The following is a 13791-nucleotide window of genomic DNA, read 5'->3' as shown; positions in this document are numbered from 1 at the left end:
AAAGAGAGAGGGTGGGAGATACAGGAGAGAGAGAAAGAGAGGGTGGGAGATACAGCAGAGAGAAAGAGATGGGGGGAGATGAAGGAGAGAATTATGCAGGAAAGGAGGGAGATGGAGAGAGAGACAAAATAAGAGCATAAGAACAGGAGAGAGATGGAGAGGGAGGGAGGGAGGGAGGATATGAGAACCTCTATTAGACAGAGAAGAATCTCCCTCCAACCGAGGAAAACTTTGCAGGGGGATGGGGCAGGGTACCCCTCCTCTCCTGTCCTCTACCCCCTAGTCTCACCATGTGAGAGGTGACCAATCACAGTGTGTGTGTGTGTGTGTGTGTGTGTGTGTGTGTGTGTGTGTGTGTGTGTGTGTGTGTGTGTGTGTGTGTGTGTGTGTGTGTGTGTGTGTGTGTGTGTGTGTGTGTGTGTGTGTGTGTGTGTGTGCGTGCGTGCGAGAGAGAGAGTGCGTGCATACATTCACAGTCCAGCCGGGTTACTATGCAAGAGGGGGTGGAGCCTCAACACAAGGCTGGCACAGAAGGAGGGAGGGAGAGCGAGAGGGAGGGAGAGAGAAGGAAGGAGAGAGAGTGTAATAGATAGAGGGAGGGGGGGTAGAATGACAGCTGAGAGAGGGATGCGAGATTGTGTGTGTGTGTGCGGGCGTGAGAAAGAGAGAGAGAGAGCGGAAAGAGAGCTGAGAAGAAGAGAGTGCTGAGATCCTCTGTGTGTCAGTGGAAGCTGCTTCTGTCTCTCTGGATTTTAGCAGAGGCTGCATCTGGTAGGGAGAGGGAGAGAGAAGTAGAAAGAGAGAACAAGGAAGAAACAGAGGGTGTGAAGGAAGGAGGGAGAGAGCAATAGAGCGGGAGCGAGAGCGTGGAGATCTTTCTCTCGATCTCTGCTGAAGCACAAGGATCTATGCTGGATACTTCGTCACTCTTTCTCCTCCTCTTCCTCTCGTTCGCCGGACTCGTCTTTAGAACAGAGGGAAACCTCAGACTCGGCGCTCATCCGTTGCCGTGGCAATGGGCTGTCGGCTCTCAGGGCCGTTGTTCGGCGATGGATTGGGGGTTAGTGTGCACCCTTCTAAATCTGTGTGTGAGTGTGTGTGCATGCTTTCGTGCGTGCGTACTGTATGTGTATCTATGTGGGTGTGTGGCGCATCTGTGTAGATGGGATTTATGGGTTGTGGGTTGTGGGTTGTGGTGATGTGTGGGTGTCATGTACATGATCAAGGAGATGGGGAATAACGGAACAGAATACAGAATACACAGAATACACACCATGACATGATGCCTGCTGCCTGCTGTGTGTGTGTGTGTGTGTGTGTGTGTGTGTGTGTGTGTGTGTGTGCGTGCGTGCGTGCGTGCGTGCGTGCGTGCGTGCGTATGTGTATGTGAGCATGTGGGTGTGTGAGAATACAGAATAAGAGTTAGATGGGCATGTATTTTATTATAAGAGAAATGCCATATGTGTGAAAGAGTTATTCTATATTCTAGAAAGATTGTGTCTATTGTGTCTGTTCTGCTGTCTCTGTTCTAGCAACATTCAGCTCTATGTATTATAGTGAGGCTCTGTGTATTATAGTGAGGCTCTATGTATTATAGTGAGGCTCTGTGTATTATAGTGAGGCTCTGTGTATTATAGTGAGGCTCTATGTATTATAGTGAGGCTCTATGTATTATAGTGAGGCTCTATGTATTATAGTGAGGCTCTGTGTATTATAGTGAGGCTCTATGTATTATAGTGAGGCTCTGTGTATTATAGTGAGGCTCTGTGTATTACAGTGAGGCTCTATGTATTATAGTGAGGCTCTGTGTATTATAGTGAGGCTCTGTGTATTATAGTGAGGCTCTATGTATTATAGTGAGGCTCTGTGTATTATAGTGAGGCTCTGTGTATTATAGTGAGGCTCTGTGTATTATAGTGAGGCTCTGTGTATTATAGTGAGGCTCTATGTATTATAGTGAGGTTCTATGTATTATAGTGAGGCTCTGTGTATTATAGTGAGGCTCTGTGTATTATAGTGAGGCTCTATGTATTATAGTGAGGTTCTATGTATTATAGTGAGGCTCTGTGTATTATAGTGAGGCTCTGTGTATTATAGTGAGGCTCTGTGTATTATAGTGAGGCTCTGTGTATTATAGTGAGGCTCTATGTATTATAGTGAGGCTCTATGTATTATAGTGAGGTTCTATGTATTATAGTGAGGCTCTGTGATGGGGGCATTTGAGGTTTTGTGTGTGTGGCGTGTGTGCGTGCGTGCGTGAGTGTGTGCATGTGTACATGACAGTGTGTGTGGGTACAATTGTAGATGCGTGACAGTGTGTGTGTGTGTGTGTGTGTGTGTGTGTGTGTGTGTGTGTGTGTGTGTGTGTGTGTGTGTGTGTGTGTGTGTGTGTGTGTGTGTGTGTGTGTGTGTGTGTGTGTGGTGGCAGCCTCTTGTGACCAGTGTTGATGATTACAAGGAGTGACAGCCTTGCCCATCCAACACCACTGAGAGCTGTGACGCTCTCTCCCCTCTCTCTATCTCTCTCGCTTTCTCTCGCCCCTCTCCTCCTTCCTCTCTTTCACTCTTCCCCTCCTCTTTTTCTCAATCCTCTCCCCTCTCTCCCCTCCTGTCTCATACGTTCTCTCTCTTCACTTATCCTATTTAACTTACATTTATCCCTCTCCTCTCCTCTCCTCTCCTCTCCTCTCCTCTCCTCTCCTCTCCTCTCCTCTCCTCTCCTCTCCTCTCCTCTCCTCTCCTCTCCTCTCCACCCCCTCTCTCTGCTGTGGGGTGATGCCTACATTCTACAACATTTCCTGTTGCTTTTACCGTAACATACAGGCAGTCAGTTGCCTGTAAGTTACCGTAAAAAAGGTACTATGTTACCGTACTGTATTTTACAGTATCCAATACTGCTACTGTAATATTTTGTACTGTTGTTTTTACTGTAATTTACAGACAACTGGCTGCCTGTACGTTACTGTAAAACAACAGTACAGTGCGTCCCTGTAACATTTTTGCAATAATTGTAATGAATTAATGGATGAATTCATTAATTGAGGGGAGAAGGGGTTTGTATTTTACAGTATTTTACCGTAATGTTTGGGATTGGTGCAAGCAGATTGGTTGCTAGGTAATGTTTTCAATAAATTGGGGCTAGAGGGCAAAATAGACGAAAGGACATGTAAAATACTCAACCATTAAATGTTAGAGACTTGCTGCCACTCCAGTCTGTCCCCTATACACATTTAATTGTTGGGGCACTACTACTGTACCACATAGCAGTTAAAGGTGCACTATGCAGAAATCGCTCCACCATTTCCTGTTTGCTAAAATTCTAATAGGTCGCCTAATTTCAGTTTATGTGACAAAACAGACAAGTATAGTATAGAGAATCATTGTACCATTTAAACAGCTGTGAAATATATTTTCCATAACCCAAAATATTGTATTTTTAACTTTTTTAGCTAGTGTACAAAACCAAAGTAAAAGACTCAAAACTTAAGAATGGGGCGCATGGAAATAGCACATATAGAATAGATCTACTGCTTCTTAGACTTGCTATCAATGGGAATGACAGATCTATAACTCACAACTGTATGTGAATTTGGTCAAGTCACTCAAAAAGTTACATATTACAAGTTCAAATTGGTACAGCACTCTCACTAACGGGTAGCACAAACGTAGGCTCTTACAAGGCACGCCTCAAAATATGTGAATGAGACATAAAAAACAATACCATGCAACAACTAGTGATCAAAAGGCCTTTGGCGCTCCAAAAATACAGTACGCTAATGTATTCTGTGGGGTGGAATTCGAAATAAAGCAATTCTTTATCTGCCCACAACATTTTCCCACAATGCACCATAATTTACAACATGCTGCTGTATAACGCTTGATAGTATTTTATTGTTAATAAATGTACAACTTTACCGTCTAAATCACAGTTTTCCATTAAAGTGTAATATTCAGTATAATTCATTTTGTAAATCATATAAATGTTGTTTGGTCGATTCACTTCAGACCTTGATGTCGCTCAATCCGATCACTCAGAGTTACCAATTGCTAATACCACAATGCTGTGTGGTTACAGTAATCTACTGATAAACCAAAGTTTCTTCGGAATTTACATGATCATTAACTGTTTACGCCTAACATCACCCAGAGTGCATTGCCATTTACAGCAATTTACTGTAAATAATGAATATGGTATTGTATAGTACTGTAAAAACAACAAGATTGTTTTGCAGTGCAGTCTCCTGACTCTTCACCCACAGAGCTTCTCTGTACAGATGGCATTTTGTATCAGTGCACATGGCCCGCAGTAAAAGGCCACCATAATCCTGCCATTGTGTGTGAGAGTGTGTGTGGACAGTGGACTGCATGGATAAAACCATTAAATTATATCTCTCTAGCTTTGTGAAATGTGTATGTTTGTGTGTGTTTGTGTGTGTTCGTGTGTATGCGTGTGTGTGTGTGTTACAGCATGCCTCAGATAAGGCTGGATGTGTGCTTGGCTGGGTGTCTCCTCATGGGGTTAGCATGTCAGGAAAATCTCTCCAGATCATGTCGACACACAGACGCAAAAACAAGCTCTAACTCATATACACAATCACAAACACACACGCTTCAATTGTAAATGCAACACATTTTGCCGTTACACTCACAGAGATAGACGACACGCTCACACACAGTGCTTTCTCTGCAGCCTTCACAGTAAATCAATTTATTGCACTCTCTCTCATTCTATTTCTCTTTTCTCCCTCTCTTTACTCTCTCTCTCTCTCTGTCTCTGTAGCTGTGTGTACTGTAGTAGGTGGTGAGTCGTGCTAGTGATGTACTGTAGTTAAGAGATGCTGTGTACAACTGTGTTACTCTGGGTGGGTTAGGGTGTTGTTGGCTCGCGACTCTAGTGTCATGGCTCTGGTGCTATGCTTGGCATCAGAAGTGCTTCATTGCAGAAGCCAGATATTGAATTCCAAAGGTTTTGTTTGTCCTCTTGGGTTGGAACACTGATATGCTCTTAGTCCTCATCCTTGCCTCCCCTCCCTTGATTTGTATTTGTGTTTGTATTTATTATGGTTCCCCATTACTTCCTGCCAAGGCAGCAACTACACTTCCTGGGGTCCGGCAAAATTAAGGCAGTTATACATTTTTTTTTAAACCTTACAATACATTCACAACAGATTTCACTACACACTAAGTGTGTGCCCTCAGGCCCCTACTCCCTTACCACATATCTAAAACACAAAATCAACGTGTACACGTGTGTATAGTGCATATGTTATCGTGTGTTTGTAAGCATGTGTCTGTGCCTGTGTTTGTGTTGCTTCACAGTCCCTGCTGTTCCATAAGGCGTATTTTTATCTTTTTTTTTTTTTTGACTGCTTGCATGAGTTACTTTATGTGGAATACAGTTCCATGTAGTCATGGCTCTATGTAGTACTGTGCGCCTCCCATAGTCTGTTCTGGACTTGGGGTCTGTGAAGAGACCTCTGGTGGCATGTCTTGTGGGGTATTCATGGGTGTCCGAGCTGTGTGCCAGGAGTTCAAACAGACAGCTCGGTGCATTCAACGTGTCAATACCTCTCAGAAATACAAGTAGTGATGAAGTGCTCTACAGAGTAGATGAGTGAAATCTGAACCCCCACAATATGTAGCCTAGTGCACTATATGGGGAATATGGGGGTCATGTGTCTCTGTGTTTCCTCACAGGTCAGTGGGCGGGATCTGAGTCACCTGACCAAACAGGATCTTTCCCACCTGAGCAAACAGGATGCTCTTAGAATCCTGGCTGCCTATGAGCAGCCAATCACATTGCAGATCAAGAGCCAGCGTGGGAGGGGTTACGGCCTACAGGACTGCAGCACGCAGACTGAGAGACACTGGGAGCCTCTCACCCTGCCCCCCCACCTGGCCCTGCGCAGTCTGGGTGTCACCGCAGCCGGAACCATGCCCAGGGTCAACCCTGCCTACCAGGACAGGTAGAGTCACAGATAGAGAGAGAGACACACACTTCAAATGTCTATAAAAATTCACTAATATCTTGCTCCACTAATTGTTAGATTTGATGACTCCATATCTCTTTTCCTCTCTTCTCTTATTCTCTCTCTTCTTTCTTTCTTTCTTTCTTTCTTTCTTTCTTTCTTTCTTTCTTTCTTTCTTTCTTTCTTTCTTTCTTTCTTTCTTTCTTTCTCTTTCTTTCTTTCTTTCTTTCTTTCTCTCTCAGACACTACTGCAGCCACATGAGTCTGCCTCGTGATCACCGTGACAACGGGAGATATGAGTACCTACCTACCGCTCCACAAGACATAGAGGAGTTGGAGCCACTGGGTTACCAGGTGAGACAAAACAAAGACACATGTTCACACACACTCACACAGGCACTTTGACAAACTGTCACCTAGTAGTAGGATGCCACGCGTAACGTCATAAAGCTTTTCCTTTGGTTTTGTATGAACAATAATCCCTTGATGTTGTCAGCCAATGCCATACCCTGTAATTAAGTCTACGGCACGTGGGTACTCTGTCTGTGATTGGACCACCATTCATCACTCAGTACCTGTAGCAGAGGCAATCAATCAACGGTGTTAAATCCTGCACCCCCACTCATTATTGTGACTGGTATAACTTCCTGTGTTGTAGACAGGCGATGATAATTAGCCAAGATAATTAGCCCATTGTACTGTATGGTGCGGTACATGTGATGAAATGAGCTAGACCTACAGAATACTGTCTATGTCTGTGTTGTTCTGCAAGTCCATTGAGAGGATACTATCTATTGAAGCAAACGACCCCGGGACTAGTGGGAAGCTCGTGGGTATAGTAGTGGGTTGTATGGATCTGGAGGTGAGAGTGTACACAGCGCTCTTTGAACAGGGGACCGCACTTGGGGATACATATAGGGAAAAACAGATACTGAACGAGAGGAGGAGGTTCAGAGCTTACTTCTCCAGGGTGTGTGTGTGGGGGGGGGGGGATGAAACCGTAAATCGGGATAGCCTTTTTGTTTGAATAGGGCCCCAGCTCTTCCAATGAGTTGCGTCTGAATCAGGGCCAACGTGCAAAAGAGCAATTCCAGCCGTCTAGTCCGTATCGCATCCCTCTTGAAGGAAACGTACCCTTAGAGTTTTTTTTTAATAAAGGCCCTTTTATTTTCCAGAGTGGCTGACTGTGTACTGTAGTGTAGAGCAGGGCTGTACAACGCTGCATTCTTTTCAAAATGGAGCAGCTTCCCTCAGCCAACCCAGTCTGGAATTATTCATGCTGCCGACAAGCATTAGGGACCTGAGATGGAACTATAGACACACGTGCACGCACACACACACACACACAAGCAGGATTGCTCAGGCACAAACAGTCAGTGTGCTTTGCCGCTGCATAAATAGAAGAATAACCAAATCAAAAAGCCTGATCCTATTTACATCTGAATCATCGACACGTTTGTCGTCAAGCACATACAAACACACCACTTACAGTATATACCCAAACACACTCAGCGAAAACACACACACACACACACACACACACACCCATGTGCACACGCTCACACAATCATAAACAGCGCTCACGTGTTCAGAGGGCGGAATGTGAGCTGCGCCTAATGAAATCCCGTTGGAGAATGGAAGGATGCTCAGCTTAGGATACAGAGGGGAAAAACACACTCCTCTCTCCCATCTACAAACATACTCGTTTACTGTCTACAGCACACACTGATGCAGATACTGCTGCCAGACACAACCTGCAGTTCAGTGCAGTAAATCTGTATTGCAAACCTACAGCATGTAACTGACTTGCATTAACGCCCATACTTAATAATCAGGACTTTTGATAACAAAGGGATATTTAGGGGGATATTTTTGAGAGGGTTGTTCGCTCCAATACAATTATATTTGAAAATGGAAATTACATAACCAAAGTTCTCTAATTAGCATTTTCCAAAAATCAGATGCTTGTTTATTCACGTAAGCACACATTATTCATAGTTAGTTCAACATTGATTAACCGCTCGCTCTCTCACTCTCTCATTCCCTCTCTCCCTCTCTGGGGACCTCTCTCTCTCTAAGGACCTGGAGCTGGCCAGTCGTGTTCCGAGGGATCAGAGCTGTCTGATTGGCTGCTGCAACAACCTAGAAGAGCCCAGCAGTTACCACAGCCAGGTGTGTGTGTGTGTATGTGTATGTGTATGTGTGTGTGTGTGTGTGTGTGTGTGTGTGTGTGTGTGTGTGTGTGTGTGTGTGTGTGTGTGTGTGTGTGGGTGGGTGGGTGTTCATGTCTGTGTGTATGTGCTGTATAGCTGCATACTGTGTGTGTGACTGTGGGTTATTGCTAACCTTTCTCTCTCTCGCCCTCCTTCAGACTGAGGATGAGGACTATATGTTGGAGAAACCTCTGGGCTACCTGCCACTCCACCATGAGCTGGACAGCGGCCTGGGCTGGACCGACGGTAGCCTGCACCAGGGAGACCTTTCTGGCCTGGAGACAGAGGAGGGGGGTCTGGAGGAATGTCACCCCAGGGGAGGGGGCCTGGCGGTCAGTGGAGGAGGGGGTGGAGGAGGAGGGTCTCCATCCTCTGAGTCCTTCATCTCGTCTGAGCTGAGTGACTCAGGGTTCTACAGCGTGAGTACGGGAGAGTTCCGCCGCTTCCAGAGGCTGTTAGAGAAGCGCATGTGCCTGTACAAAGCTCGTCTCCACCACCAGAGGGAGGTGTGCGAGCGGGAGCGCCGCGACAGCTGCCAGAAGAACCACAGAGAGCTGCTTGAAGCCATCCCTGAGGCACTGACCATGCAGCCCCAGCCCTCGTGCTCCATGCCTGGCCTGGCCGCTCCATCCATGGGCCCTCCACCCCACGGACTCTTCAGGTAGGGGTTTATCACCAGACAATGATCATTATGATTGTCATAGTTCTCCATTATAACGTGATCCATATCCATCCATCTTCAGAGTATCCTCAGTCCAGTGTTGAACGATGATAATGCATGTTGTTCACCACTGTTTCATCGCATTTAGAACTCCTGTTGCCCTCTGTATCTTCAGGGTGTCGTCCGTCCAGTTCCGGAAGGCGGATCGTCCCTGTCTGAGCAGACACAGCTCAAGCAGCGGGTCCCTATTCAACCCTCACCACGCCCCTGCGCCCCTCTCTGCCCATGCGCCTGTCCTCTCCACCTGCAGTACCCCCTCCGGCCACCGCAGGCCGCCACCTCCACTGCAGCACCAGGGCTCCAGCTCAATGGGGCAGCTGCGGAGAAGCAGAACCCTGCACCACCGTGGCCCACCCCAGGAGCGTGTCAGACGGGCCAGTCACCCGTCATCCCCCTCCTATGCCACCCTGCAGCATTGTGGGGTAGCGCCACCTAGAGGCCTGGAGCTGGGCCTGCCTGAAGAGGGAGAATCAGAACTGGTCCTCACACACCCAGCGGGATTGGCCCTCTCACCCCAGCAACATGCAACCTCGCTGGGGGAACACAGAGGAGCTGTGCCCTTACCAAGGGGACATTACTGGGACAATAGTGGAGGTCATGATCAGCTGGTTAACGACAGGAGGCAGCAGCAGGAGAGGAGCTTTATGTCAGAGATACCAGTGCGGGAGAGGGAGCAAGAGAGAGAGAGAGAAAGGGAGCGTGAAAGGGAGCGTGAAAGAGAGCGAGAAAGAGAAAGAGAGCGAGAAAGAGAAAGGGAGCGAGAAAGAGAACGAGAGAAAGAAAGAGAGCGGGAAAGACAAAGAGAAAGAGGAAGAGAGGTGCACCGCTTCAGCACCCTCACCCACCCTCCCCAGACATCCATGGACATCCATGAGACATGGCCTAAACCGGCCAATCGGCTGTCCCACCAGGGGTCAGGGGGTGGTGGGGGCCTCTACAGCACCCTGGAGGGCCACACTGGGGTCGGGGCTGGGGTCGGTGGAGGGTCTAGGAAGTGCCCCAATCCTAACCCCAACACTAACTCCAACCATCCTAACCCGAGAGCTGTGAGGAACCAGATTCTTCGCGACCGGGCGTCGCAGCTAGCGGACGAGCGTAGTGGGATGAGTACGGATGAGGAGAGTCAGGAGGTGATGAGAGGGAGGTACTGGAGCCGCACAGAGAGACGGGAGCACCTCCTACTGGCCCGCGAGCAGAAACAGCAGCAACAGCAGGCCCGCGGGCAACAGGCTTACACAAGGCCAGGAACCAATGGAGGGTCAGGTTCTCTGAGAGAGGCAGGCGTCAACACAAGAGGAGGAGCTATGGGAGGAGGAGGGAGAGGAGTTATTCAAGAGGAAGAGGCTATGTCTGGAGGGGGAGGGTCTTTGGGAGATGGCCGGTGCAACACGGTGCTGGAGCTCAGCCAAAGGAAGTTGAGTCGTCTGCAGAACAGGAAGCTGTTAGATGATTGGACGACGGTGGAGGAGCTGCTGACTCACGGGACGAGGCTGGGTACCCGAGACGAGATGTCCCTCTGTCCCAGCTCACTACTGACTGTCACTACTGTATAGGGTCTGTGTGTGTGTGTGTGTACATGCGTGTTTTCCACTATAAAGCACCACGGACAATAGCTTTGTGTGTGTGTGTGTGTGTGTGTGTGTGTGTGTGTGTGTGTGTGTGTGTGTGTGTGTGTGTGTGTGTGTGTGTGTGTGTGTCAGTGCATGACCTTCTTACTAACTGAATACTGTAACACACTGCAAGTGTGTGTCTGTTACAATCTGTGAGTCTGTGTGAGAGAGGAGCGGTATGTGTGTGTGTGTGTGTGTGTGTGTGTGTGTGTGTGTCTGCACCATGTCTGGCTGCCTCATGCTCATGGGGTTTGAAAAACAGTTTTCTAAAACACAATAGAGAGAAATAGTAATGGCGTCTTTTTGTAGGCACTAACTCCACCATGGTTCGTTGGACAAAGCCGATGAGGAAAATGAATGGCGTTTTTGTAGGGGTTTTGGATAAATGCCGAAAATAAGGTCTGTGTGGAAACACTGGCTTAGGAGATCTTATACATTTTGTTCTATGAGAATCTTCATCAGCTAACGCCACTTTTTGTGAATTTTGAAGAATTTATGTTGTTATAAAAAACACATAAATCACATAAAAGCTTCATTATCCGTAAGGGTCATGTTAACTGACTGCTATTATCTCATAGAACAAAATGTAGAAGCTGTCATAAGCACGTGTCAACCTCAGACCTTATTTTCGGTATTTGTTCCAAAAACTCTTTCCCCATTCACTTTTCCCATAGGGATGGATGGTAACTTATTTCTGGGTTTTAAGACTACAAGCTGGCGAGCTCTATACAGTATCATGTCATTTTGTTGCTCTTATCTTTGGGTAATTTTTTTTTATGTAAAAAAAAAAAAACACTGACATTGATGAAACATTGACTTTTACGCCTCAACTAAAAACGTGACTGAGATTTCTAAAAGCAATACAGCACTGTAAGAGAATCTGCCAGAACACAGCTCGCTGGACATGAGATAAGATCGTAGTCTTACACCGATGCCACAGCACAGCAAGCGTAGCACTGTGTGTTCATTGATAACCACCCCGCTCAATCACCGAGATCCAGTTTACAGTCTTATAGGGGGAGGGTGTTGCAGTGGGAGATGTTTGTACGGTGCCTGATGTGATTGTGCTCGACCCGCCTGGTACCCTTGATGCCGCAACAACCAACCCAACCCTCTCCACCCTATCGTTGGCTTGACGTTTACATGACCTGTTTCCAGGGGTAGATACTGTTGAGTAGATAGATGGAGTAGGCTGACCCTGAGGCTGGCCAGAGGTTAATGGTAAATAGTTGTGGTACTGGAGGCCTCTGCAGGTTAGGAGTCAATTAGGCCCAGGAAAGAGGCTGGTGTTTTTACAATTAACCCACAGAACATTGACTGTACAGGGAAGGGACTCTGGCAAGTGGAATGACTGTAGAATGATCTATTGGTGTTGTTGTTAGCTCACAAAGCTTTTATGGAAGGTTACGAATAAATTTGTTTGTCGTAGTGGTGTAGAGCCTTTCCAGATATAACACTCACAATCCATGTAAACAACAACAAACAAAAAAAACAGTGTTTTTAAAAAATCATTTGTAAAGAGAGCTGTGTCTGGCTTTATTTATGGTTTGAAAGGAGCGGACCAGGAATCTGTATATTGGTCTTAGCTGGCTATGTATAGCCTTGTTCCTTCTGTGTTATCTTCTTCTGTACATATTCATTATGGGACGTACCGTACAAGGCTAGGGCACAGGGTCGACAACGGAGTGTTACGCTCTAGTTGCCGAGGGCCACAATGTCTGTAAAAAAATTGTATTTCTCCCTTGATTGATCAGACAGATGGGGGTCAGATGTATAATTTTTTTTTTTTAAAGGCTTATGTCAGGGTTATGCAGACTTATGTCAGGGCTATGCAGGATTATGTCAGAGCTATGCAGCCCTGTTAACTCAAGGTTCACTGTGGTAGGTACTACTCACACTGTCATTGATAACTTCATGTAGTAATAATGATAATAGGTGTGATTTGCTTTGTGATTAGTGTTGTCGGCACTCGTCATTAGTGGCACATGGCGCTACAGGATCACACACCTTAATGCACTGAGTGTGTTTCTCACACTCTCACACCGCGTGTGGTTCTTACACACACACACACACACACACACACACACACACACACACACACACACAGCAAGAAAGACTCACACCTGCCTGATGCGTGAGCTGAGAGAGGCAGAGAGAAATGGAAGACAGAGACGGGGAGAGACAGAGGGAAATAAATACTGAGAAGAGAGAGAATGAGAGGGAGGGATGGATGGAGAGAGGGAGAAAGAGAGCGTGATGGATTCGTCGCTCTCTCCTCGAGGTGTTCCACGTCACACTCGGCATGACTCAAATGCTCGGAATAATGGATGGAAAACGACAGGATTTATTCCCTCCATCCCGTCTTCTATTTCTCTCTATATATATACTGTATGGTGAGGATTATTAAGGCTGAAAATAGCCTTCTTTTCCTGTGAGAAGTGAAATCACACAGGAGAGACGCTTGGGGTGGTGGGGTGGGCGGACGGACTTTTGACTTAAAGCTCTGCACACCTCTGGTTCCTCTCCCTACTCCCACTGTACCGTTTCCCCACGGACAGGGCTCCAAACGTCTCCCACACCTTAACGTCTGTGCAACTCTCCGGTTCTGCTTGTTTTCACTTTTCAGAAGACTCTTTTTGGGGTAGGATGATGATGTACATGTGGTTGTAATAAAGAGATTTTAATTAGCTACTAAAAGCCGTCCATGTGTTTGAATGTTGATTCTACAATGGGATCAGATGAGTACATTTAGCTCCACCTTGCCTTCCATAGAGCCTCCTTACCTATTCCGTTCCTTCAGATTTTCCTCCAGCCATTTTGTAAACCTGTTTTATTATGAAGACGTTTCCCCCGTCCATTTACATGCGGTCCTCCACTCTGAGCTGTCCTACCTGGACCTAACTGATCTGAACAGACCACAACGCAATATGGCCTCCCAGGAATTTGGTTCCACCTGTCAACTTCTTTCCCATCAGTGTGTGCATAACTAAAAGGACACAAGTAGAGGGACAAGCCACTCCTCTAAACTGACCCATTCCACCACATCAATAGGGTCATTGTTGATCCTCCAAAGTTCATGTCATGTTGACAACAGGCTAATGAACCAGTTTTGATTATTCTAACTTAGTGAGGACTGACCATGATGATCTGATATGTGGAAGGATTTACAGTAAATACTTGACACCCTTGGCAAACAGATTCTTTAAACAAACCTCAAATAACACCCTATTTCACATACAGTGCACTACAGAACACTAAACACACTCCGCTCAAAATCG

The 13791-nt window shown here is 46.5% G+C and overlaps 1 protein-coding gene across 1 annotated transcript; it reads left to right on the top strand.

Moving 5' to 3' along the window:
• The first annotated feature begins 546 nt into the window (after positions 1–546).
• Positions 547–13206, top strand: LOC106565111 (uncharacterized). The gene is made up of 6 exons (XM_014131849.2): positions 547–1060; positions 5698–5966; positions 6212–6323; positions 8049–8141; positions 8341–8843; positions 9019–13206. The coding sequence occupies exons 1-6, from the start codon at positions 1016–1018 to the stop codon at positions 10454–10456; spliced, it is 2460 nt and encodes an 819-aa protein (XP_013987324.1). The 5' UTR covers positions 547–1015; the 3' UTR covers positions 10457–13206.
• Positions 13207–13791: the final 585 nt, after the last annotated feature.

Source organism: Salmo salar, chromosome ssa12, assembly GCF_905237065.1.
Source record: "Salmo salar chromosome ssa12, Ssal_v3.1, whole genome shotgun sequence".
NCBI classification, from domain to species: domain Eukaryota; kingdom Metazoa; phylum Chordata; class Actinopteri; order Salmoniformes; family Salmonidae; genus Salmo; species Salmo salar.
The sequence above is the reverse complement of the archived record's forward strand: the minus strand, read 5'-3'. Positions and strand labels throughout refer to the sequence as shown.

Excerpts from the sequence above, each read along its gene's own strand:
- LOC106565111 (XM_014131849.2), top strand. The coding sequence starts at position 1,016 with ATGGGCTGTCGGCTCTCAGGGCCGTTGTTCGGCGATGGATTGGGG. Across the intron at positions 1,061-5,697 it reads TGTTCGGCGATGGATTGGGG|GTCAGTGGGCGGGATCTGAG; the intron begins GTTAGTGTGCAC and ends GTTTCCTCACAG. Across the intron at positions 8,844-9,018 it reads CCACCCCACGGACTCTTCAG|GGTGTCGTCCGTCCAGTTCC; the intron begins GTAGGGGTTTAT and ends CTGTATCTTCAG.